A 27031-nucleotide genomic window follows, 5' to 3' on the forward strand; every position below is an offset into this window, starting at 1 on the left:
CTTTCAGTGCAGTATTCAATAAGTTACATGAGGTATTCAATACTTTGTTAAAAATAGGCTTTGTATTAGATGATTTCCTCCAACTCTATGTTAATGCAAGTGTTCTGAGCACCTTTTGAGGTAGGCTAGGCTAAGCTGTGATGTTCAGTAGGTTAAGTGTTTTAAATGAATTTTCAATTTGATGCAGTTTTCAATTTGGAATAGGTTTATGGGGTAGAATCCATTCTAAGTCAAGGAGCATCTGTTTTCTGTGTCCATCAAAGGTGAGCTGCAAACTCGTACCCCTGTTACCTCCTGGAGGTGGCTTCCCCTGCTTTGTCATGATGCCCAGCATCCTAGTTGCTGATGCAAGCAACTGACCGGAACATTCTCACCTTGATGCTTTTACTTCTTTCAGGTGGGATTCCTACTTTTCCTCTGTCTCCCCCAATTCCTGGTCCAGCTCTCACCTTTTGTAGAAATTCCAAATACACATCCCTCAACATGAACCTTTTCTTCCCTTTCTTATATATTTTTTTTCTCAGTTGCCACAAAAATTTCTACTGATGTTTGTTCTAGTTGAGCTGAAAATGATCCCAACCAAGTATAAGGGTGCTTGTGATTATTCCTTCTAGCAAGGAAAAAGAAAGCCATATATTTAGATTCAAATTTAAGTGATGTAAAGCTATTGCTATCAGCTGCAAAAACCTGGAAGAGGTCTACAAATCTCCTTTGGTACACTTTCTCTTGATAAACCTGATTTTCCTTAAGCTCCAATATCTTCAGGTAGTAACTTGTTCAAATTATATTGATGGCTTTTCTCTTTCTCTTCCTCTTGGTGTGATGAGGGAGTAGAAGAGGGTGTTGAAGGTCTATACAGGAAATAGGAGGGGGAAAGGCCAGAAAAACCTTACATATTGGCAGTACCACAATTTCCTACATCTGCTAAAACAATATTTGTCACTATATTCCAGTACACACACTATCTGGAAGTGTCAAGGAAATTTCGTAACAATGTTAACTTTAAAAATATAATAGTAGTTGGTTTTAGTGATGCACACCTATAATCCCAGCTACATGGGAGGCTGAGGAAGGAGGATGACAAGTTTGAGGCCAGTCTTGGCAACTTAACAAGACCCTGTTAAATCCCCAACACTGCAAAAATAAAATAATAAAAATACAAAACAAAACAATAATGTGGGTATACATAATAAATTATATATGCAAAATATATATTAGTTTAATGGTATGAATCTCATTTAATTTTTTAGTAATTTGAATCTCACTTATTTAATTAAAAATACATTATATATGTATAATGCATGTTGATTACAGCAAATGTGTCTTTTTTTTATTGTTGGTCATTCAAAACATTACATAGTTCTTGATATATCATATTTCACAGTTTGATTCAAGTGGGTTATGAACTCCCATTTTTACCCCGTATACAGATTGCTGAATCACATCATTTACACTTCCATTGATTTACATATTGACATACTCATGTCTGTTGTATTCTGCTGCCTTTCCTATCCTCTACTATCCCCCCTCCCCTCCCCTAAATGTGTCTTTTTTTTATACCTTTATTTTATTTATTTATTTTTATGTGGTGGTGAGGATTGAACCCAGTGCCTCATACATGCTAGGCAAGTGCTCTACCACTGAGCCACAAACCTAACCTGTCTTTTTCTTTTTTTATTAAATTTTTTAAAATTGTAGATGGACACAATACCTTCATTTTATTTGTTTATTTTTTTTAATGTGGTATGGGAGATCAAACCCAGTGCCTCATGCATGCTAGGCAAGCGCTCTACCACTGTGCTACAGCCCCAGCCTCCTGTCTTTTATCTTAAGTATACTTTTTTGTTTTATTTGTAAGTCTTTAAGTTTTTATTTATTCAAAGTGCCATAATCGGGCTGGGGATGTGGCTCAAGCGGTAGCGCGCTCGCCTAGCATGCGTGCGGTCCGGGTTCGATTCTCAGCACCACATACAAAGATGTTGTGTCTGCCCATAAATAATAAATATTAAAATTCTCTCACTCTCTCTTAAAAAAAAATAAAAAAATAAAACTGTGAGCCCCCAAATAAACTTTAAAAAAAACAAAGTGCCATAATCCGGGTGTGTTTCCTTTAAGATGTATGAAATCTATAACAAAAAAAGCTTGAACGTTGCATCCTAACGTAATAGAAATACAACTAATGCTTAAAAGGATCATTTGAATTAACAAAGGTAATGATTGTAATCTTTGCTGAGTCTCTAACTATCTTTCTTTTCATCCTCTACATCTCAGGAAAAACAATTAAAATGTAGATTGTGGTAATATTTCTGTTAAATTTTAGATGCATGAAAATACATGGATAATTTTCACATGGCAGCAGCCGGGTAAACCTATGTAAACCTTGTCTCAAAAACTCAAAAACCAAACTAGTAGTTTTGGATTTCCCCAAGGGCCACCCATTTGACATGTCATACAGGAAAGAACCATCGCACATATAGGGCAGGAAAAATTAGTTTCTCTTCCAACAGGGGTTAGATGCCTGTGGTTTCAGTTTTAAAGCTAGATTGTGCAACTGTACTCAGGAGGCAGGAAAATAGTTTTCAGCTGAAGTTCATGTTTTTTTAATTTATTATTTATTTATTTATTAATTTTAACTTGTGCCAGTCAATCTTATAGAAGTTATAGTACCTTAAAGCTCCATCTGACTTACTGTCCCTTTCTTTGGTGACTGAAATGATCATACTTTCACAATTTTTTCTACATTCATTCATGCTATTTGGAGTTTACATGTTTGTGCTCCTTCCTTTGTAAATTGATAATGGTTGGTTTTATTTCTCAACGGGTATTTAGTTCATTTTATCATTTTTCTCACCAATTGTAATTATTTTTTGTCTTCTTTGCCAATTGTGAGAGTGCTTGAGGACTTTTATATACTGTATCGTTAACACAGCAAATGACCAGGGCAAAATGCAGAATAAATAAGTTTAGTCTCCTCTAAGTCTTTAAGGTTGTATCAGAACCTTTAGATCATTACCGAATTTTTCCTTTTCCTATAAAATATTGGCACAAGTATAATATATAAATAATATTATCAGTCAGTCAAGGAAGAGAGTCAAATGATCCCTTCTTCTCTCCACTCCATGTGCCCTGTCCTGAATTATGATTTGGAATTATTTTAGGTGGCTTTAGAAAGCCTCTTCTCAGGGTTGGGGCTATGGCTCAGTTGGTAGAGTGCTTGCCTCACATGCACAGCCCTGGGTTCAATCTGAGCACTATACATACATAGGAAAAAAAAAAAAAAAAGGAGAAAGCCTCTTCTCAGAAAAATTATAAATTGAGCATTATAAATGATTCATCTTTAAATATTGATAGCCTTTGACCACTTCTAAGAATTATTCCTAAAAAACAATGAGAAATATTTTATTTTAAAAAATCAAAACTTCTCAATACATTTTTTTTTAAATAATAGAGAAAACTAAAAAGAACCAAAAATATTCAGTAGAAAGATATGGCTAAATAATCTTTTATTCTATTAAACATTCAGTAAGAGATATGGCTAAATAATCTTTTATTCTATTAAACATTCATTATGATATTTTTTGAAAAATATTTAACAAGTGAAAAATTTTAGAATATGAAATTATATATTTTGTATATCTAAAAAAGACCTATATGCATATTTTTACTCATGAATTCAGAATATGGAGATAAATAAACCAATATGTTAAAAGTTATTGTCTAGTGTGTGATATGGATACACATACTCTTCATTTTTTCCTGTCTTTTCTATGTTTAGCATGTATTATTTTTATACAAAGAGACCAATGATTCTCAAGACACGTTGACACAAGCCTTTATCTCAGAGACTATAGCAGGAGGGTCACAGCTTTGAGACCAGACTGGGCAACTAGTGAGAATCTGTCTCAAGATAAAAAAAAAAAAAAATTGAAAATTAAAAAAAGGCTGGGGCTGTAGCTCGGTGGTAGAATGTTTATTCAGCATGCCAAGGCTGTGGGCTTGATCCTCATATCATGAATAAAACAAAAACCAGAAAATTTAATGACCGTTATTAAAAGAAAGTCAGTATTTGGTGTTAGATTAACAATGAAATCAATAAAATGATTCTAACATGAGGATTGTTTTGATATGTTGAAGAAAACCTAATATTTTGAAAACCCAGTATATAACTATATTTTTTCCTTTAAAATTGAGAGGATCTTTAGATTTAGGGGGGTTTCAGGTTTCTTAGTTCTCAAACCTTGATAAACACAGAAATTTTATTTTTTTGGTGCTTGGCTTCATGCATGCTAGGCAAGTGCTCTACTACTGAGCTACATCCCCACCCCAGAAACCACTTTTAATGAGAGCTGTTGGAGTTATTAAATAAGTTTGTGTGTGGTTTATGCTTTTAAAATATGAGAGAATTAGCTTTATAGCTAGTTGTAGAATATAGGCAAAACATAAAACATAGATGAATATAGATACTTCTAAATTTTAATATGTAAAGAGATTCTCAAAGGGACCCTCTAAGAAGCACATTTTCTTTATGCATCTTAAATATTCAGTTTGGGAATAATTGTCTTTCAAATACTCTTTCAAAGACCTACTAGATGAATCATAAAAAAATATCCATTTCGGTATAAAGTAGGAAAATTACCTTGTATCTTTTCATGTCCATTTTCCTACACAGTGATATCAAATATCTAAAAGTTTGCTCATGTCAAATGCTAAATATTAATTAGAATATTATAAAATTCTTTGAAAAGTCGATTCATTTAGCAAAGGAAGGAGTTTCCATTTAAACATAAATCTCGTGTTTGACTTGTGCAGTATTCTCAATTGATGCTTTGGTTTAATAGTAATTCATAGTCACCTTGGAACAGCTATTATTTGAGAGACATACAGTGTATCAGTTAGCAATGCTTTTTGACTACAAGTTTTATAATACCTGACTCAACACCAGTAGCTTAAAACAACCAGGATTCATTCCTCCACGGGACAAGAGCTCCAGAGGCTGCGTTTCTGGCCTTGGTTTCAGGACTCCTTGAGACCGTTTCTGCCATTCCCTCATCTTTCCTCACGTCTGCAAGATTGAGCTCTGTATCTTGAGCATTTGCCTCCATTCTAGAGGTATAGCACTGCATGGGGATGGAAAGGAGGGTGAGTTGGCAGTGGCTGTCTCTTTTGCCAGGGAAAGAATTTCCCCAGAGTTCAAAGAATGTTCTCCAAATATCTCAGCTGCCGTGTCACTGGCCAGAATGGTGACAGAGCCTCTCTCAAATTCCAGGAAGAGGAGAACCAGGGAATGGGCTTGTTATAATTCCCTTAGACCATGTGTTCTTCATGGGGAGGTAGGTGAAGGACACAATGAGGGTGGGGGAAGTGGAGGGGTGAAATGGGCAGTGTTGTTGACATAATCCCTATCATCATCATCATCATCATCATCATCATCATCGTCATCATTTTTTGGGGGGATGTACCAGAGATGGAACCCAGGGGTGCTTAACCACTGAGCCACATCCCCAACCCTTTTTATTTTTATTTTTAGATTTTGAGACAGGGTCTTGTTAAGTTGCTGAGGTTGTCCTTGAACTTGGAATCCTGGATTATAGGCCTGCACCACCACGCCTGGCTCTCATTATTGTTTTTTGTAGGATGAGAAAGACAGAAAAAAAAAAACAACTTACCCTTTATACATATAAAGCACAGAAATACACAAAAGATGTATAGTATATCTATGGTGTTAAATTTCCATTAATTTAGGGAGACATAACGAAAAAAAAGAATGGTAAGAACTAACTTAGATCAAATATAACCCACTGTTCAAGGCTTTGCATTCTCTCTCTCTCTCTCTCTTTCTTTCAGTACTAAGGATTGAACCCAAGAGATTACCAGTCCTTTTTTATTTTGAGACAGGTTCTCTCTAAGGTGCCAAGCCTGGCCTTGAACTTTTGATCCTTTTTCTTCAGTCTCCCACTTAGCTGGGATCATAGGCTGTACCACCTCCCTCGGTTTTGCATATTGTCTTACAAACAAAATTATATTCTATTTCTAATTTTAAAAAAAGAGGCTCAGATATTAAGCAGAAAACTAACAATTCTTGCCATGGATCACCTCATTAATTAATGGACAGGTGATACTACCTTCTCATTGTTGGCCACCTCATGGTTCTGCAAACTTCTTAAGAAGAGGAACTGTGTCTTCTCTGGACTTATTATAATTGTGTATTAGTTTCCCCGACCCTTGATAAGTGTGTTTTGTAGGTTGAATAGAACAAACAACATTTTATTGAACATACATTTTACAGCTTGACGAACCATCTCCTCATCTCAATCTACACATTGTCCCCTACCCGAAAGCCTTCGGCAGCTTCCAGTACCTGCAGACCCCAGGTCCAAGGCCCAACATCCCCGTCTCCTTTCCTATCATTTCCTCAGGCGGTGTCGGGTGTGGGCACATGGAGGGAAACATGTCTCTGCTCTAGTCCTCTGTGCTGTGCACTGGGGGGGGGGGTCCCCTCTTCTTGCTGTCAAACTCCTTTTCCCCCCAGATTCTGTTTGGTGTCACTTCCTCTGTGGGGTTTTCTTAAGTGGTTCAACCACCTGGAATACTCCTTGCCTCTTCCCCAAACTTTTCAATTCCTCCCTTCACAGCCTGGCTGAACTCCTCCTTCCTCCACGGGCTCTTTACAGGGGCCCCAGCCTGGGAGCATCCCTTTCCTCTTTAAATCCTATTCTGTTTCCAGTCTATTTTGTTTTTTGGGTGCACCTGATGAAGTAATTAGTGTACCCAATGTTGTCATTTGTCACTTGTCACTTCCCTGGTTTTAGCATTTGCATCTTGTCTCCAGAGTAAATCCTAGGAAAGCTAGACTCTCCCACAATGCCCAGTGTGCATAGGAAGTAATTAATAAAAGCTGGTTAAATAATAGACAAAATGGAGAATTAGCAATAGAGAAATGAGAGCCAACAAGTTGTTGGAAATTCTCTTTTCTTTGCAGTTCTAAAGTCCATGGTTTCTATGTTTTCACTCAAAATACCCAACACCTCGGGAAGTCGTGTCGCAGTGCCTTGACTTATCTGCCCGATGTTTTGGGGGCAAAGTCCTTTTGTTTCACGGAGTGTGCCTTAAAACAGTCCCTTGGAGAAAGGAGGTCTCCTAGGCGTTCTTGTTTGAAAGGCACAGTTGTGCATCACTTAATAGCAGGGATAAGTTCTAAGAAGTGCATCACTTAGGTGATTTTGTTGCTGTGCAAACATCATTAGCTACCCTTTCACAGTGGGGACACCTGTGCCAACACCAGGAGACACAGTATTATGGAACCACTGTTGTATATGTGACCTGTCATTGACTGAAATATCACGATACAGCGCACAAATGTATTTCTATAGAAGGAATTACAATAAGAGTGATATTCACATTTCATAGCATTGTGAGCTGTAATTGTTTTATGGGCAATAAAGTTAAGACCCAGAGGAAGTGAGTAACTTGCTCCTGGTTATGAAGCCAATGACAGGGATAAAAAATCTAAATAATAATAATAATAATAATAATAATAATGTATTTAATTTAAAAAGCTTTAATAAATATCCTGAGTAGAGTCAAGGGCTGCTGGATCTCACGAAAACACCAGGTGCCAGTTAAATTTTGAATTTCAGATAAACAACAAGTAAGTTTTTGGAATAAGTACGTTCCATGACCATTAGTTAATGAAAAATAATACTTGTTTGGAGAATAAATTAGAAAAATGAATAGATGTATAGGGGCTACTGAATGTGCAGTGATACTATTGGCAAGCTGTTTCAACAGGCATCGAGAACTCACCTTTAAATGGAAAAATTGCCACTTGGGGGAAGTGAAAAAAAATTTGAACACATCCAAAAGAAAAGCAAGTAGTGAAGTGGGTCCCTCCCTATGTGCCCATCGGCAATTGTCAAGATATCGCACATTTGCTTCACCTTTCTTTTGCCCCCTTGCTCAAGCAGTTTGAAACCCAGGCATCATGTCACCCACCTCTGTGTCCTTCACTCTGCATCTCTAAAGACAAGCATATTTTTCTTACACTACCCTGATACCGCTAGTCTACCTAACAAAACTAGCAGTACTTCTCTGGAATCTTCTAATATCCACTTCAGAGTCATATTTCCGAGAAGGTCTCAAAAATGCCTTTTTACAGTCTATTCAGTTTATCCAACATCCCTGCTGCCCAAAAGTCTATATAGATGGTACAAAGACCAAAGAAGTTTTGCAAAGACATTTTGCAAATGGAGGAGTCATAAATGCTTGTTCATGAGATCAACGGTTCTGATAGTCCCATTGAAAAGGAAAGAAAATGGAGAGAAAAGCTTTTTGTTTAATTTTTGGCTATATTCCTTTTTCTGTGCCCATGCTGTTTCATTGGTAAAATGAGGACAATGGTGCAATGATCCTTACTTGTGAGATTATGGTGGTCCCAGGAGAAATACCTTGGCTGAGTATCAGCATCGTCTCTCCCTTCTGAGCCAACAGAACTTTGATGATCAAATGTGGGGACCACTGACCTCACCCCTCTGAGTGTGAGTAATCACACTTCCAGGGCTGTGGATTGGGAAAGCATGCAGTGAATAAACTGCCAGATGCTTCCTGCACACCTTACTTATGGTCAGTATCATGAAAACTCTCCCTCATCCATGGATTGGGCCCTGGACTCCAGAGTGGATTAGAATTCTTCAATTCTTGCCCTCTGTGTGATGCCTAGGGTGTTGCCCAGCACATTGTCAGAGTGCAGAACACCTCTGCAGAATGAAGCACTTGGGTGATTCTATTGAGAGTTCAGATTAGTGGCATTTCAGATGATCAATCCACACGTGACTATTCTTATTCAGGAGGACCCCAGACTTAACTGGATAGCCCAGAGAATGGGATCAATACCCAATAAAATATGTCATCTGATGCCTCACTTTTGTATACAGGTGTTTTTTTTTTTTGTCGTTGTGTTTTTGTTTGATTGATTTTGAAACTAATTTATTCTTCAATCAAAGGTAGCTTTGAGGAAAGAAAGGGACTGGAAACACATTCATGTAAATGTGGAAATGGTAAAACACAAACACAAACAAAACAAAGCCACAACAACAACAAAACCCTTGTGACCTTCTAAAGATATTTGCATATCAACAAATAGAGAAAGAGAGAGAGAGAGAGAGAGAGAGAGAGAGAGAGAGAGAGAGAGAGAGAAAGAGAGAGAGCTGTACAGTAATAGAAAGTATATTTGGTAGGGAGGGGCCTTATTATTGCCCTCGATGTTGCTCCAGGCAGGCATGTACCTTCTGGTAAGGCTGCCCCTGCCACACTGGCTTCAAACCCTGAGAACGAGACTTTCTTGAGCTTTAGCCATGGGGTGGCAGCTACTGCTGCTAGAATGGGGGCTCCTTCCTCTGCCCTCTGTCCTTGGTAGCATCCCCCATACTGGGCCTCTTAACAATCCCAGACCAAGAAGCCTGCTGTGGGGATAGGGTTTCTGCCTATCTTCAAAACAAGCGGTCAGGAACACTGCTCAGACTGCAGTGATGACTCAGATGAAAAGACACTGGAATTCAGCCAGGAGCAGCTCATGAAAAGGAGAAGAGATAACAGACTTTTCATGTGATGCAGAACAGAAGCCCTCAGGAAACCATGCACAGCCTGGTGGTGCACACCTTTAATCCCAGGGACTTGGGATGCAGAGACAGGAGGATCAGGGGCTTGAGGTCGGCCTTAGCAACTGAGCAAGACCCCATCTCAAAACAGACTATTAAAATGAACTAGGGATATTGCTCAGTGATGAAACTACTGAGTTCAATCCTTAGTAGCCAAGGTGGGGGGAGAGTCTGTGGGGAGAAATCTTGTGCACAATGTATAAAGAGGATGGGGTGCAGTTTACCTACATATTTGACCCCGTGAAGTTTCACTGGACCTTGTTTTCTTGTTTTAGAAAAATACCAAAAGTGTGTCTCACTCTTTTAATTTCTGACTTCACTCCTTCTCACTCTCTTTCTGTCTCTTACACACACACACACACACACACACACACACACACACACACACACCACACACCATGGACCAGGTTAGTAAAGCTCCTTGGGAAATGGACCACAGTAGAAAATTTATCTGTGAGATTTTCAAATATAATATTACTGGGTAAGGGGCTGGGGCTGGGGATGTGGCTCAAGTGGTAGCGCACTTGCCTGGCATGCGCGAGGCGCTGGGTTCGATCCTCAGCACCACATACAAATAAGATAAAGATGTTGTGTCCACCGAAAACTAAAAAATAAATATTTAAAAATTTCTCTCTCTCTCTCTTTAAAAAAATGTTACTGGGTAAGATTTATTAATACAAAACATAACAAAAATTCTCTAAAGTAAATAAACCCTTGTTGGGATCTGATTGAGGGAACAATAAGATGTTGGGCATAGTTCCAAACAATCACACAGATCAGAGAGATGGCAAGAATTCAGGTGGTACCTGGGAAGAACAATTGCTTTCAGCTCTGTAAGGTTGGAACAACTGCCCTCTACAACCGCCCCTACACCTCTCTGTTGTAATGTTCCTTCCTCTAGTTCCTTTGTTTTAAAAGTCAAATGCACAATGTGGGATAATGTGGAAGGTTGGTTGGTATGATGCAAGTTCTTTAATTTCATTGGATGTTTGGACAGTGGGCTGTTGTATATGTGGCACTTAATAGCCTGTTTTCTGGCGCTATAACAAAATACCTGAGGCTATATATTTTATAAAAATGGAAACCCTGGGGGCACTCTACCAATCAGCTCTGTCCCCAGTTTTGTTTTGTTCTGTTAGATTTTGAGACAGGGTCTTGCAAAATTGCTGAGGCTGGCCTCCAACTTGCTGTGATCCTCTTGCTTCAGTCTCCCCAGTGGCTGGGATTAAAAGAGTTCACCACTGGTACCCAAAAAATCCCCTTCTACTTTGGTCACTCCTCCTTTAGCTGGTGACCTACAGTTACCTTAGGATGATAAAAAAAAATTGTGGCTCTGTGCATTCCACGCTGCCCTTGTGAAGTTATTTGCGTGGATTTCCCAAGGCCTAGGATGGAAGTATTTTTCCTCAGAGAGGATTAGGAAACTCTGTGGGGCATGGAGCACCTCTTTCAAGTACACCTTTGCTTCCTCTCTGCTGGGGTTCCTCGGGGTGGGGGAGGGGCAGGTTTACTCTGGTTCATGTTCCCAGGTTTGTGCCCTTGGAGGTTGCAGCTGAAAAGAAAAGTTCAAGTTCGGGTGGGGGGGGCGGGCATTTGTTTCTCCACCTCAGGAGGCTCTGCCCCTTGACCTCATCGCCCCTGCCCCAAGAGGCCATCAGCAAGGCGGTCCCTTTTCATCTGTTTCTTCCATCTTACAAATGTCGCTTGCCTGAATGCTCCTCTTGGTGTGACAGCTCCTTGCTATGTTTTCAGTTTTTTTTGAGACTCTTGAGAAGATGGTTGTTATGTTTTTCAACAGCATTTTTAGGCTTTCATTTTCTTCAGAAAGAAGAGTGGGGGGAAAATGTGTGTGTGTATCTCTCTTGCTAGTCTGAGCTGGTCACTTTGAGTCTTACCTAATAAAAACTTTAAGAAGTTCTTTAAACCTGATTCTGTATAAATTTAGTTAGAGTCATCTTTTCTTAGCTAGAGGATAGGCTAGTTTATTGCTACCCAAATGACCCTGGAATCAGATAGTTCTGTTATTTCTTACTAAATAAGAAGGAAAATGTCCATGAGCCGTGTTGGTGGGATTTTTAAAGACGGATGAGATGGAGCGTTTCAAGTTTCTTCAGTAAAGTTTTTATTTACTCCAAATGTAGGTAAATATTAAACATGCAGTGGAAATAAGGCACGAAAGTGCTTTACTTGACTGAATGATGACTACACCAAGGGCTACAACTCAGCAGAACGCTGCCTTATGAAACCATGACTCATTGCTCCCATTGCTTCCTCTCATCAGGAGAGCTCAGAAGATGACAATCACCTCCTTGTGTTTTTCCTCCATCAACAAATGAGAACCTGTATGTACCACTGTAATGCACCAGTGAAAAATATGGAAAAAAAAACCCAACAAAACAAAACAAACGAGAACCAGATTAGCCTACTCCAGGAATTATTTGTCTGCTTGCCTAGCTAAATTATTATTTTGGAGAGGCCAATGTACAAAATACAAAAGAGAAAATGAACCAACCAACCAAAGACTAGAAACACAAGACCTTCCCACACAAAGCCGAGGGCTTGGGGAAGAGGTTCACTTTTCTGGGTCTTGGCTTTCTCAACTGGAGACATTGTGAACTGCATCCCCTCTCTCCCTCCCCAGCACATGCACACACCAGTGGTGGAAAACAGGATCATTTTAGGGCAACAGTTAAGAAAATTTTAAATATTTATGTATTTCCTTTAATGTTTTTTAGGAAAAATATAATCGATAATCAAATACAGGATTTCATACATTTGATTGCTTAGGACAGGCCGCGTGAGCTCACGAGTTGGTTTTTTTAAATATATCAAGTGTATAACAGTTCAGGCAGTACAGAGGCAGGACGAAAATGACCAGTATGGTAGCTAAATGACGGCACTTTGGAGGCAGAAATAAATGATCCTTAAGATTGTAACTGACATGTCCACCTGGTACCCAGTGACCAGATGCTGACCGAGGGATTCATCCCCATCACATAAGAAACTTTTTTCCTAGGATCTTAGTACCCCCAAGAATTTGGTTTTTTTTGGGGGGGGGAGCATTCTGAGCAGGATGATCTGAGCACAATCCAAATCACTGGAATATTCCAAGGTCATTTTTATTTATTTATTTATTTATTTTTCCTGTTTTTAATTTATTATTGGAATGGAGATTAAAATAAGTGCTTTACCACTGAGCCACATCCCCAACCCTTTTAAATTTTTAGTTTAATTTTATTTTTATTTATTTAAAATATATATATATATATATATATTTAGTTGTAGATGGACATAATACCTTTATGGTGCTGAGGTGAGCACTCTACCACTGAGCTACAACCCCAGCCCTTTATTTTTTATTTTGAGACAGGGTCTCATTAAGCTGCTTAGGGCCTTACTAAGTTGTGGAGGCTGGCCTCAAACTTGAGATCCTCATGCCTCTTGAATTGCTGAGTTTTTTGTTTTGTTTTGTTAATTTAAGTGGAGTCTGAAAGAACCTGCTGGGAGGAGTTCCAGACTGAATATGAGGGAAAACTTACAAACCTAGTGAGACCAACCTGCTATGACAAAGGGGATAATTATAGTGGGAGAGTTGGGGAGTGGGTGGGGGCCTGAAGAGCACTGGACTTGTTTATCTCCTTTACCACACTGTCTTGAAAGTGACCATCCAGTGATACTAGCAAATGTTACTTCTTCTCAGGAAGGAACTACAGGATGTATTTACATTTTCTTTTACAAAGGAATACAAATTTTTTTTTTTTTGTTTTTAACCACTCTTTATTTATTTATTTTTAGTAGAAGTAGTATACATTTATGAAGAAAATTCTGATAAGCATAAAAAATTATAATCATACCAGGATGAGAGTTGTCAACATCTTGGTATACAAATCCTTACTTTTTTCCTCTCTCTACTTATTTTTTATTAAAAAAAAATTTCAGGATCACATGTCTCGTATTGCATACACACCAAAAAAAAAAAAAAAAAACCAACAAAACGAGGATCATGCAGCACATGCTGTTTTAAATTTGCTTTTTGTTGTGACTATATACTTTTCTCTACATCATTAAATACTTCTCTACAATGTAGAAAAAGCAGCGTTAACTGGTAGTTACTGGAAGGCCTCATGCAAGAGGCGGTGTTTGGGACGGGCTCTTGGTCAGGTGGCAAGAGCAGGGAAGGTCACTTCAGGAGATGGGAGCAGCAGATGAAGGTCTTGAGGCGAGGCAGGGTGGGGGGTCGCATTTTTGGTGTTAGCAGGGACTGGGCAGAGGAGAAGGACAGGCTAGATGGAAGTTAGTTCATACTTAATGTGGCATAAAGGGCCCTTTCTAAAGTCACCCCCACCTGTGCTTCAGTTGCAAGAGCCAACTCTCTACCCCAGTACACTGAGGTTTCCTGCGCCACATCTGGCCACAGCCACTTCCTCTGCCTGGATGTGGCCCACCCTCCAACTTCTTCTCTCCTCCAAGGCCTAGTTCAAAGGTCACTGCTCTCTGCCCCTCCACCCCCACGGGCTCAGCAGTGTTCAGCCCTCGGTCCTCAGTGTCCTCTTGGCATTTTGCATTCACCTCTGTTGGAGCACTGTCCACTCACATTTTAATTTTTTTGTGGGATGAAGCTGAAAAGGAGCTCATTTATATGCAGAAGCTGCTTCTCCTCTTGTTTAAGATTTTTTTTTTCCTCTAAGGTTCCGACTATCTGGGACCCTATTATGATGAAGGACAGCCTTTGTGTGGCCATTGTGTTCCTTCTCCCCACAAGTAATCAGAAGAAATCACTTCTGTAGAGAGAGAGAGGAGGGAAAAAGAAAGTGAGGGTCAGAGACATTATTAACCAAATTAAAAAAAAAATTTTTTTTTCAAACCTCTAGGCCCAGTCTAAACTCTATTAACATTTTCTTTATTATCTTCTGTCCCTATGCGGCTCTTTAAAAGTAGACCTAGTTTAAAGCCAATTAAAGGCGGTTATTCTTTTTTTTTCCCCCAGACTTCTATGAATTGGTAATTTAATGTTAATGGAACATTATATATGCATCAGCAATGAATTAAATCATTAAAAAAGAATGTTACTCTGGAGTATCCGGGTAGTTTCAGGAACATTATGAATTTGTTTCTACTAGTTTCTTGATCTTTCTGATCAAGAACTTAATCAGAAACTGAGTATCTAGGGAAATATTTCATCTCAGAGCTGCATTTTCTATTCTGTCATATAATCTCTATAGAAAGTACATATGTCTGTATTCCAGACGTGTATTTAAAAAGTCTTTGAAAATTCGTGCAAACTTTGTGTTCTTAGTTTATTCCTCTTTGTTCCTTTTTCCCCTTAGATGACTCAGGGAGTAGCCACATGTTCCTGTGTGCTTTCCTCTGTGGAGGGGCTTGGGTAAGGGGAGCTGAGAATCCCTGGGGAGCCTGGGGTTGCCCATCACTGTGCTGAAACTTTTTCTTTGCCTGGACTAATGCCCTTCTGGGCAAGGGGAGACCACGCTCGCCAAGGGCACCAGATTAGCTTTATACATTTATGTTTCTATGTAAATGGGGTCCTTTTCTAAACCATTCATTTGCTTGCTTTTTTCAATTACTAATATATCATACCCTTCCTAGGCAATACATATGGGCTGACCTAATTATTTTTAGTGCTGTATCAGGTTCCATTGTATGGATATGGCATAATTAATTTGACCACTGCCTCTTAATGGATCATTTAGTTATTTCTTCTTCTTCTTCTTCTTCTTCTTCTTCTTCTTCTTCTTCTTCTTCTTCTTCTTCTTCTTCTTCTTCTTCTTCTTCTTCTTCTCCTCCTCCTCCTCCTCCTCCTCCTCCTCCTCCTCCTCCTCCTCCTCCTCCTCCTCCTCCTCCTCCTCCTTCTTCTTCTTTCTGTAAGGAATATTGCAACAATGAAAATTCTTGTGCATCTTGACTACATGCATGGGTACATCAGGACAGTGTGTTCAATGAATTTGAATTGGTGGATTGAGTAGTATATGCTAGGTTGGGCACAGTGGCACATGCTTGTAATCCCAGCGACTGGGGTGGAGGGCAAAACAGGAGTATCACGAGTTCAAAACCAGCATCAGCAATGGCGAGGAACTAAGCAACTCAGTGAGACCCTGTCTCTAAATAAAATACAAAATAGGGCTGGGCATGTGGCTCAGTGGTTGAGTGTTTATCTAGGAAGTGCAAGGCCTTGGGTTTAATTCTCAGCACTGAAAAAAAAAGTGTATGTAATTAGAATTTCAGTAGATATGGGCAAGGATATAAAGGATGGGGTGATGCAAAGCAATAAGGGGATTTATCATTTGTAGAGAATTTAAATACAATAATACAATCAATATAGGCCTACCTTTTATTATTACCATGCACTGGCAGTGATAAAATTGGAGTAAATTCTTAATTGTGTGTACAGATTCTTATAGAGCTTTGGGAGCAAATTATATCTCCAACCCTACACATTTCTGAGTTTGCATAGTAGGTTAGAAAGTTAATAATGATAGCCCAATGACCATAGAGACCATGAAACAGAACTCCAATTACTTTAATCCTATTATTCTGTGTGACCTTTTGGAGTCTGAATGAATGAATTAATGAATGAATGAATTTTTATAGTACTGGGGATTGAGGACACTCACTCTACTGAGCTACATCTTCAGTCCTTTTTATGTGTTTTTTTTTTTTTTGCATTAGGATCTTGCTAAGTTGCTGAGGCTGACTTTGAACTTGTGATCCTCCTACCTCAGCTTCCAAAGTCACTGGGATTGTATATGTGTGCCACCATACCTGGCTCTGTATTTAAATTTAAAACAGTGAAGCAGAGTAAAAAGTCCAAGGTGTTTTTGTTTTTGATTCATAGAAGCAAACTTTAGATCATCTATGAAATATTTTGTTGAATACGAATAACACTTTTGAAATCGAAATGTATTTTTCTAGGGAATTGTAACTTGTCTGTTTTAAAAGCTAAAGATTGAGTCAAAGAAATAATGATTGCTACTGAAAATAATTTGTTCATATAAGAAGGGAGGTTTAAAAATGATCAACTCCAGGTGTCAAATATATACCATTGGATTCTGTCCAGTTGCCCTTTACAAAGATGGCAGACTTTTGTGCATTGACTGACAGTATGTGAAGTATTGAAGGAAGAAATCTTCCACACTCTTAGAAATCAGGCCTTGTTCTAATCAAGCCTTGAAAGAAATTACCCAACAGATGGGAAATGTCTTTTCAGTTCTGCCTTCTCACTGCTGCCTGAATTTTAGGATCACTTAGTTTCATCCGGATTGCAAGGGTAGTCCCATTTCCCCCCAGGGAGGACGGGAGCAGGGAGTTGGGTAGTAGAGACAGGCAATGGGCTCCCAGGTGTCCTCCAGAGTTTCAACCGCACCCTCCTCACTAGCTGGTCATCTTGGCTAAGTTACTTTGTCTCTTTATACCTAATTTTCTCCAGTTGTAGAATAAGACAAAAATGGTACTGACTATATAGTGTTGTGGTCATAATAAATAAGACAATTTTCATTAAAGCACTTAAAACAAGGTCTGGCACACGTGTTTATTATTTTCCTTATTTACCAAGGGTTAGGCAGTCCTCGAGGTGTAGGAGACAAGTCTTTCCAAATTGCTTACGGACTATGCACATTATGCACATTTTGCATTTCCAGTTATACCACTTGCTCAAGATGATATTGTTAATCAGTGAGGGAGATGAGACTCAAACTGAGAATTCCAACTCCACACCTGGACTCTTTGCAAATCAGCACTCTTACATATTGAAACTAAATCACCTCACTTCTGTCAATCCATCAAGCTAAATATCCAGAATGAAATCAACTTGATTTTTTTTTTAAGCATTTACACAATTTGTAAGCTAAGGGCTTATCTTAATTCTAAGAGAATGTTGGACAGCTTCATGATTGACCCTAAAGAGAGATGACATATCTGGAAGAAGTCAATGAGAAAGGGAGCAGCTGTTTGAAGAGCATTTTTATATTAAAACTGGGAACTACTTTTGAATAAAAAGCCACCAGCTCACACAATAGCCTCTTTCTCTGGGAAAAAGGCAAAACCAGTTGCTACGGTGTGAATCATTTGGAATATCTAGATAGCTAGCTATAAGGGCCCTGTGCTTCAAATAGTGAAGCAATAAAGTGTATGATAGAAAATGTAGACTTGAGATATATTTGAAAAAGTACTGTTGGGTTGGGGCTGGGGCTCAGTGGTAGAGCCCCTGCCTAGCACATGTGAGGCTCTGGGTTTGATCCTTAGCATCACATAAAAAAAAAAATAAGTTTAAAAAAGGTATTTTATCCATCTATAACTTAAAAAAATTTACTGTGTAGAGAGTAAGAGGACTTCTGACTCAGCTGGTTGCATTTCTGGGCCCCCAGTTGGCCCCCAGCTGCTAAACCTCTAGTCCTTGGTTCCCTCCTGGAGGAGTTGAGTGGGTTGAATGAGATGACCTTTGGGGCATCTCACCTTGCCGTTTCTTTCCACAGCTGTGGACATGCTACTGTAAAGACGATTGAGGGCTTGCTCAGTGACGGGGGAGTGCCCGGAATTAGGGGAATTCCCATAACACATGGGTGCAGTGTACATGTTAAAAAAGAAATTATAGCACATTTAACCCCAAAAGGGATTCATTCATATCTTTAACCTCTAAAAGATGTTAGAGTCATTAAGAAATGATGACTACCTTGTTAGTAAAGTAGGTAAAAAATATGATTTACAAAAAGAAAAACAAATACAGGTTGTCAAAAAACAGATTGAGCCTGGCATGCATGCCTGTAATCCCAGCGACTCGGGAGGCTGATGCAGGAGGATGGCAAGTTCGAGCCATTTAGTGAGACCCTAAGCAACTTTGAGAACCTGTCTCAAAATTTAAAAAAAAATAAATAAAATGGGCTGGGGATGTGGTTCAGTGGTAACGCACCCCTGGGTTCAATTCCCAGTACCACAAACAACGATAACAATAAAAGCAGATGGCATTTTAATGTACATCAATTGTAAATAATCACCCCCACTGGGGATGAGGTATGTGGAGCCCCTGCAATATGATGGTTTTCTTAGTTATAGAAGGTTCTTTAGAGCTGAGACTTGGTAGAGATCTACCCAGATTTCTTATTTCTACAATAAGTAAAGATTAGACAAGGACTAATCTTAAGCTACCTTAAATTCAAGAGGAAAACATTAAATCCTAAAGCAAAAATCCCCATGGCCCCCTCACATTTTCAGACAATTAAGACCCCTAGGCAGATGGTCTCCTTTACTCTCTGGGTTACTTTAATTTGTCATCTGGTTTTGAGTGATTAATACATTTTCACTCTTGAGTTTCTTCTCTTTAAAACTAAGAAATAAAATATTAAAAATGAAAAAAAAATAAAGTTATTTTCACTATGACTTTTTGCTCTTTTGCAAACAAGCCAATTCTGCAGAATTAGGGCAGAAAAGCCAAAGGGAGTTAGTGAACAGTTAGGAAGTTAGGAGTTTGAGTAATTGCAAAGTAACTTTCAGAGCGTCTTTGGCTAGAATACATTCTGGGGTTAGTCCTTCCTCCCTGAGAATAAATGTGATTGCTTATTGAAATGCAAGTAGGGTATACTTGAAGCACCAGTGTACCTTAACCGTGGCTGTGTCTTGTCCTCCATGGCCTGCCCCCAGGAGGCAGGCTCTCAGACGTGCACTGGCAATTCTTTTGTCACTTGTCATTAAGGACATTCCTTCAAATACTTGAAGAAGTCACAATGGCATAAAATCTACTTTTCCCTTTGCTAACACTTGTCTGCATTTTCTCTGCAACTCAAAAGTGAGAATAAAACTCCAACGTGGACAAAATATTATAGAAAATAAAAGACCCCCCCCCTTCACATGAGAAGTGTTGAATATACACAAAAATAGAGACCAGACTAACATGCTCCAGGGTGCCCATTACTCAAATTCAGCAGTGCTCCACACTTCCCCAATCTTATTCATCTTTTGCCCCTACTGCTGTGGTTTTCTCTAATAATATCAAACACATCCCAGCCATCATCTTCATTTCACTTATCAATACATCAACATTACTGTCAGATTAAGACTAAAGAAAAGTCTTGTGGGTTGAACCCAGGCACACTTCACCACCTGGCCACATCCCCAGTCTTTTTTTATTTTTTATTTTGAGACAGGGTCTCACAAAGTTGTGTAGGTTTTACTAAGTTGCTGAGGCTGGCCTGGAACTTGTAATCTTTCTACCTCAGGCCTCCCAAGCAGCTGGGATTTCTTAGATAAAGTTTTATTGTTATAAAGAACATAGAAGAGAACACTTTGCTAGCTCAGCATTTCATGTCAACATTTGTAGATGGGCGAGACTTCTTTCTGCCACTTGTCTTCCCTTCCCACTTGTTGAGTAACAGGGATAACCTTGCCATCAGGCAGCAGTCCCTTGGCACACCAGAAGTCTCTCTGGCTCACCAGCAGGCATTGATCTGAGAGACGGTAACACTATTTTTTCTATTAAGCTGCTTAAGACATTTTGAATCGCTTCCCTTCCTCTCAAGAAAATAAATGAAAACCAAGTACCCAGACCCCTTGCTGGTCCAAGGGCTCCCTGTGGGTTCACCCATTCCAGGCAAGGCCTGATGCAGCTTTAGTGGCCCTGCTCTGCTGTGGTGGGCCACCGATGAAGGGCACAGGGTGGAGCTGAGTTGCTGAACAGCATGCTGACTGCCTGGTTACCTAAGATGATTAGATTCCTTGCAGAATCAATTTCCTTAATGAATGAATTGGCTACTGTCAGTTAGCTTGGGTCCTTTGTTCAAAGCTCTTTGAAGAAGGTGCCATTTAGATGTATTCTCTGTAGTTGACAGGCCATCCCTGGTTAATGGCTGCTGTGGGTTCATGTTTTTTGAAAAGGATACCCGAGGGGCCTGGAGATGTGGCTTGGTGGTAGAGCTCTTATCTGGCATGCATTAGATCCTGAGTTCAGTCCTTAGTGCTGAAAAAACAAACAAACAACAAAAAACCCAAAAAACAAAAATAATGCCACCGCCATGGACGACCAGTTACCCTAAAACCTGCAATAATGGTAGCAATAATCATACTTTCACTTTGAACCATGATATATTATGCTCTATAATTCTCCTAAGACAAACTCCCTGTGTAGAGTAGGGCAGATCTTATTCCAGTTTTACAAGTGAGAATTAAACAGGAGAAAACCAACCGTTTCAGCAGAATGTGATGTTTTTGATACTTTTTTAAAAGATGAGGTACTGGGGTTGAACCTAGGACTTCACACATACTCGGCAAGTGATCTGTCCCTGAACTACATCCCCAGCCCAAGTGCGATGATTCTGAGGCCAGGGCACACAGGGAATTATGGGGACACAGTGGGGGCATCTGGCGTAGTGGAGGATGGTAGAGGAAGACTTTGGAGAAGGGGTGGAAGTTGGGGGTGAACGGGGTGCAGGGGTTTTCTGGTGAATAGCACAGAGTGGCTGTGGGGAAGGGTGGTGTCTGTCAGCACGGGGTGACAACTGAGGCCAAAGTGAGGCCAGGGTTTCCTCCTGGACAGTTCTCAGCGGAAGTGGTCTGGGACTCCTCATTCCCTAGGCCCTTCCTCTGGTCTGTCTTTGTCCCTTTGCCAGAGTGGACAGAGGGCCCTGTGCCTTGGTTTGGCGATGCAAAGCCTCCCTTCCGTGTCTGTCTGAACCATCTAGCCTGAAGCAGGTGTCCTTTCTGTGAAAACGGTGGAAAAAGGAGAAAGGGCAAGAAGAATCCAGTCCTTAGGGCTCAGAGGTGCTTGGGTCCAAGGTTCGTTAATTCCAGTCTGACTGGAGCCCTGGGAGGAGCAGCCTAAAGGGCCACTCTGTGTACTACTCTAATGCTATCCGACACCCAGTAAGTGCCGTGTGGAGAGAGGTACGGCTGGACTCTGCCAGGCCACTGCTTGTGAGACACCACCAGAAACCACTCCATGAGGGCAGAATTGCTCCCTTGACGAGAGAGTTCATTTCGATCCAGCCCCTTGACCTCACACTGGTGGTGTGGCCTGCAGTGGCTCACCTGAGGGTACTCAGGACGCTCTGAAGAGCAGATTCCAAGCCTCTGTAGGGTGTTGAGTGTGAGCTGCAACGTCCTCCGCCACCCCCAGCTCCGTGTTTGGCCATCTGCTGAAGGCTGCGCTGGTCATCAAGGGTTAGCATTCATCTTACTGCAACCAATAACACAGTGGGCTTAAGTCCTCATGGTCACCGTGGCAGGCTTCTGTGGCTTCAGTTTTAATAGAACCTCCAAGAAAGCTCATGTCATCTAAAGAACTTAACAGTGGGGGAAACTGAGGCCTTCAAAACTGACTCGGTGTGCCACTCAGTGTCACCAGGCTAATGTGGGAAGGCCCTGTGACCGAACAGAGCCCTTTTTTCGTTTGGTGCTTTGGAGTTCTCTGGTGGCAAAGCTCAGACAGGAATCTCTTGGTTCCCATAGTATTTTATTTTTATGCTATAAGAAGAAACTTCTCTCTCTTTTGTAGCCAGGTCTGGGAAGAAGGTACACCAAGCACCCTTTGCTGGAGAAGCATTTCTAGTGCCGGTTCAAGTTTCACACTTTAATTAGTGATTGTTTACATTTAGTGATCATTATTTAACAATGTTACTAATCATGACACTTAGCGTTTGCTGTGTGTTTACCATGTACACACAGGTGTTTGCATGACATGCTGCACTAAGATTTTATTATACCTTTAGGCATGCTGAATACTCTCGACAACCCTGTGATGTGGATATTTCTGCACTGCTTTTGCAGAAGAGGAAACCGAGGCTCGGAAACTCTTCTGAGGTTGCCACACACGTGGCAGCTCAGGTTCAATTCCAAGGCTACCTGACTTTTAAGCCCCTGTAATTAATATTATGCCTCCTTAACATCCTTTCACAGGTAGTCACTCAGGAAATCTGGCTTTAGCTTAATTAACCTATTAAGAAGATTTTATTTAAATAACCAGAAGTTTGACACATGCACGTTTAAAAAAAAAAATTCCAGTCTGCTGCATTGGGGTCAAAGGAAAATGTGTCCTCCTCCCCGCTTTCAGTGCTGGTCACAGAACCAAGGGCCTCACACATGCTAGGCAAGCACTGTACCACTGAGCCACATCCGTAGCCCCTAAAGATGTCTTAAGACGTCTGGCTCTGGACTAAGTCACATGTGTATATTTAAGTTGTTCTGAGGTCTAAGAAGCTAACGTCTTAAAAGTCACCATTTCTCAAAAGTCTGGTGACAAATGGGTATTCAGGACCACTGTGCATGAAAGCCACCCATGAACGTCTTCAGAAAGGGCCCAGCTGAACATGTGGTATCCCAGCTCCTATACTGTGGCCTTTCAAGAGTTGACATTTCAAATGAATAGTTTAAAAAAAAAAAAACATGAATTCACGTGTATTATGTATTTGACTAACTCACTTGAAAATTCTATTATGTATAACTAAACAGATAGAAACTGAATTGACAAGGATAAAAGTATCTTGGAAGGGAACTTCAGGGTTTCAAGGAGCGATTTTTGAATATTGGGGAGGGTTGTAAGGCCAGACTGCAACAACAACCTTATCTTTGGATTTTGATCTGTGAGACCTTTCCTGTGTCTGAAATGTTGGTCTGGCCTTGTGATAATGTGCCTGGCAGATGGGACACTGTCTCCAAGACCGAGCTCATTGCTAGGAGCTCTCTCACCTGCAAGCAAATGAGAGTTTATTTGACCCTTTCATAAAATTCAGAATTGTGTCCTTCACTTTCGCAGCCCTGTTTGACAGGCACTAAATAAGGTAGTTTTGTTTAACCAGAGAATTCCTAATGGCCGTCAAAAAAGATTGGAGTGGGGGAGGAGGGGGAAAGGTCTGTAGAAATCTGAAAACATGAGAATGTTGAAGAAAGAACTAATTTAATTCTCACAACATCTCTGAGAAATGGTTCCTAAATTTATCACATTCTTACAGACATGTAAACTGAGGCTCAGAGTCCAGGCAACGTGCTAAAAAAGCCATGTCCTTGTGGAAATAATGGAGCCTGATTTCTGGTGCAGAAAACTCCAGCGACATTTTATTCCATCTGTAGCCAGTTTGGGGCAAAGTCTCAAGGGGAAAACTACAGCAAATTGTTAGATTTCTAGTGATTTTTTTTTTTGTGGGGGGGATACTGGGGATTGAACCCAGGAGCACTTAACTACTGAACCACATCCTCACCCCCGACCCTTTTTTGGGGGTGGAGGTGGGAGGACAGAGTCTTGCTAAGTTGCTTAGGCCTCACCAAATTGCTGAGGCTGGCTTTGAACTTGCAATACTCCTGCCTCAGCCTCCGGAACTCCTGGGATTACAGGTGTACGCCACCACACCCGGCTTCTAGTGATTTATTTTTTCTTGCCTCAACTTGAACTCCCACCTAGCCAAGGACTGGATGATTAACCAATGAAGCAAATGCACTTAGCATCCATTGCTCATCACAGTTCTCTTTCTTGCAGTTCCCAAAGGGTCTGGAATCCACCAGAAACCGAAGCCGGGAAGAGCGTGCTTGCCTTGGTCACTGCGCGGAGCAGCCACCTGCTTGGGAGCGCGGCGTTCATTCACACACCAGGTTGCTACTGAGGCTTTTACATGTGGTGCTCAGAGCAGTTGCTTGGGCTTCCATCATTAGGCTGATGTTAAAGATACAATCAGCTTCTGCTTCTTGATCAGGAGGCCTTGTGGGTGCCAGTGTGGAGGGAGAACAGGTCTTATCTGACTTAGCTGAGGGGGAAGTGGGGTTGGACGGTGGGGTTGGACGGTGGGGTTGGGAAGTTGCCCTGAGATGAGCCCCCCCATTCCATCAGCTTGCCATTCAGAAAGCTCCCGGTCATCATAACACACAGAAAGACTCAATTTCCCCCCTTCTCTTTCTGTTCTAGTTGGAGACTAGGCTTGGGAAGTTTTCCACGTAGATGGTGCCTCTCCCCTGGATGGACGGGGAGAAATAACATCTGCAGATTGCTGCCAGACACCCTGAGAACACAAGCCCACCTGGTCTTTGGTCCCCTTGCTGAATGGCATTCGCTGCGGCAGCCCACTGAGGGCTACTTTCCTGGGGATTCAGGGTTTGAGCACAGGACTCCAGTCTGGGAAGATGCTGAGTTCCATCAAGTGCGTGTTGGTGGGCGACAGCGCTGTGGGGAAAACCTCCCTGTTGGTGCGTTTCACCTCCGAGACCTTCCCCGAGGCCTATAAGCCCACGGTGTACGAGAACACGGGTGTGGACGTCTTCATGGATGGCATCCAGATCAGCCTGGGCCTCTGGGACACTGCTGGCAACGATGCCTTCAGAAGCATCCGCCCCCTGTCCTACCAGCAGGCCGACGTGGTGCTGATGTGCTATTCCGTGGCCAACCATAACTCGTTCCTGAACTTGAAGAACAAGTGGATTGGTGAAATCAGGAGCAACCTGCCCTGTACCCCGGTGCTGGTGGTGGCCACCCAGACTGACCAGCGGGAAGTGGGGCCCCACAGGGCCTCCTGCATCAATGCCATAGAAGGGAAGAAACTGGCCCAGGATGTGCGAGCCAAGGGCTACCTGGAGTGCTCAGCCCTCAGCAACCGGGGAGTGCAGCAGGTGTTTGAGTGTGCTGTCCGGACTGCCGTCAACCAGGCCAGGCGACGAAACAGAAGGAGGCTCTTCTCCATCGAGTGCAAGATCTTCTAATCCCCAGGACACTTCACCCAACACTCAGGAGCACATGCCAAAGAACGATGGGAAGGGGGGAAGCAGGCAAGATGGGAAGGTCGGTGCTGATTCCAGGCACCCCCGCAGCAGCCCTTCCTGTTGGATACAGCTGTTGAGACTGAGCCCGTGGATGTTTTCACTAACTACAAACCAACACCTCGCACAATATGATCAGAGAAACAAACCCCTTGGGAAGCTGTAATGGATAGTTCATCTTCAATTAAAAAAAACTAAAACGTCCTTCATAATTTTGGACAATGGAGTTTTCCAAGCATTCCATAATTAAAGACACACTTTATTTAAATGATAACAAACCATGCAGCTCTGGTATATAATTAGTTTTCACACTTGGGAAGTCTTTTCCTACTTACTTACAAACTGCTGTATGAATGAAATAACCTCATGGGGCTTCGCCATATGTTTATAGTGTCATTATTTTTTAGCACTATAACCTGAATCAGTAGTTCCGTCAAAACCACTTGCCTGCTGGATTTTCCTAGGAATTTTAAAATGACCATTAACTGATTCTTGTAATCCATTTACCACTTACCTGTTATTTAGAGTTGTATATAGAATACGGTTCCATAAACATATGTCCCTACTCGCCTAATGATTTTCCACAGTTACCACCGTATTTCATTGTAATTGTAAAAAAGCATTTCTTATATGCCATCTTACCTTCCACCCAAAGAACCCCAGTTGTGCACTAAGTTTTCCTCAGTCATTTCCTTGGAAGGGAAATGCTTCGGGCAGGGCATCACACTGCTCCAGACAATGGCAGCAGGACGTGGAGCAGGAGTGAGAGTTCAGGCTCACTTCAGGGACCTCTGCTCTTTGCCTGTCACTTGTGACATGGTGGTCTGAGTGGCTGAAGGTCTTGTGAAAGCAGGCAGGCACGAAGTTCTGCTTGGTGGTTCATTTGACAAACTTGTTTTCCAACTCTAAACTGCCTGGCATGACAACATACTTTATGAATTTTATGAATTCTGAATAATTGAATTGAGAAAGTGCCTGTATAGGTGTGTGCAAGGAGAAAAGGTAGAATTCACCGCTTTTACTATTTCATGAATATAAATTCTTGAGTGAAAAATCCAAACCAATAAATCCCAAGCACGGCTGTGAAGAAATTGCTCAGGTAATTACTCTTTGTTAAGAGTTACCAGGGATAATACTAAATAAGTAGGAATGAACACACACACACACCCCTAAACCCCTATTCTATCTAATAGCTTAAAAGCATGATGTTGTTTATCTGTTAAAACTTGGAATAGAATTCTATGTAACTTGAAGAAATTGTGAAGATATATAATTTACTATACCCAGATATGTCATTTTCTGCCTCAATCAAATAAAACTGAGAGTCACCTGAACCGCATTTAGGGTAGTACTTATTTATGTGCAGTACCTCATTATTCTGGTGCCACAGGCTATTACACGTCACAGGTAAGGCAGCAGCTGGGTGAGTGACTATTATTATAGTCACGTTGGCACAGCATTCTGTTGCCTTATTTGGCCAATTCTGTATAGCTATAATCAGAGTTGAAAATAAAATCTGTTCTCACCCCATACTGCTTTCTCCTCCTCTCTCTCTCTCTCCTCTCACCCACATGCAGTAAAAGGCTGGGACCTGCGTCTTAGTCTCTGGTGGGAGGGTTGCCTCGATTCTTTGGGATTAAGGA

The 27031-nt window shown here is 41.0% G+C and overlaps 1 protein-coding gene across 2 annotated transcripts in view; it reads left to right on the top strand.

Moving 5' to 3' along the window:
- Window positions 1-26722, top strand: part of Rhoh (ras homolog family member H) — a 44002-nt gene extending 17280 nt beyond the window's left edge. For both annotated transcript variants that reach the window (XM_021722708.3, XM_078021217.1), the window contains 2 exons: window positions 24121-24233; window positions 24544-26722. In XM_021722708.3, the coding sequence (XP_021578383.1) occupies window positions 24759-25331 (573 nt within the window). In that variant the 5' untranslated portion in view covers window positions 24121-24233; window positions 24544-24758 and the 3' untranslated portion in view covers window positions 25332-26722. The remainder of the gene's footprint in view (window positions 1-24120; window positions 24234-24543) is intronic.
- Window positions 26723-27031: the final 309 nt, after the last annotated feature.

This window comes from Ictidomys tridecemlineatus, chromosome 9 (genome assembly GCF_052094955.1).
Source record: "Ictidomys tridecemlineatus isolate mIctTri1 chromosome 9, mIctTri1.hap1, whole genome shotgun sequence".
NCBI lineage: Eukaryota > Metazoa > Chordata > Mammalia > Rodentia > Sciuridae > Ictidomys > Ictidomys tridecemlineatus.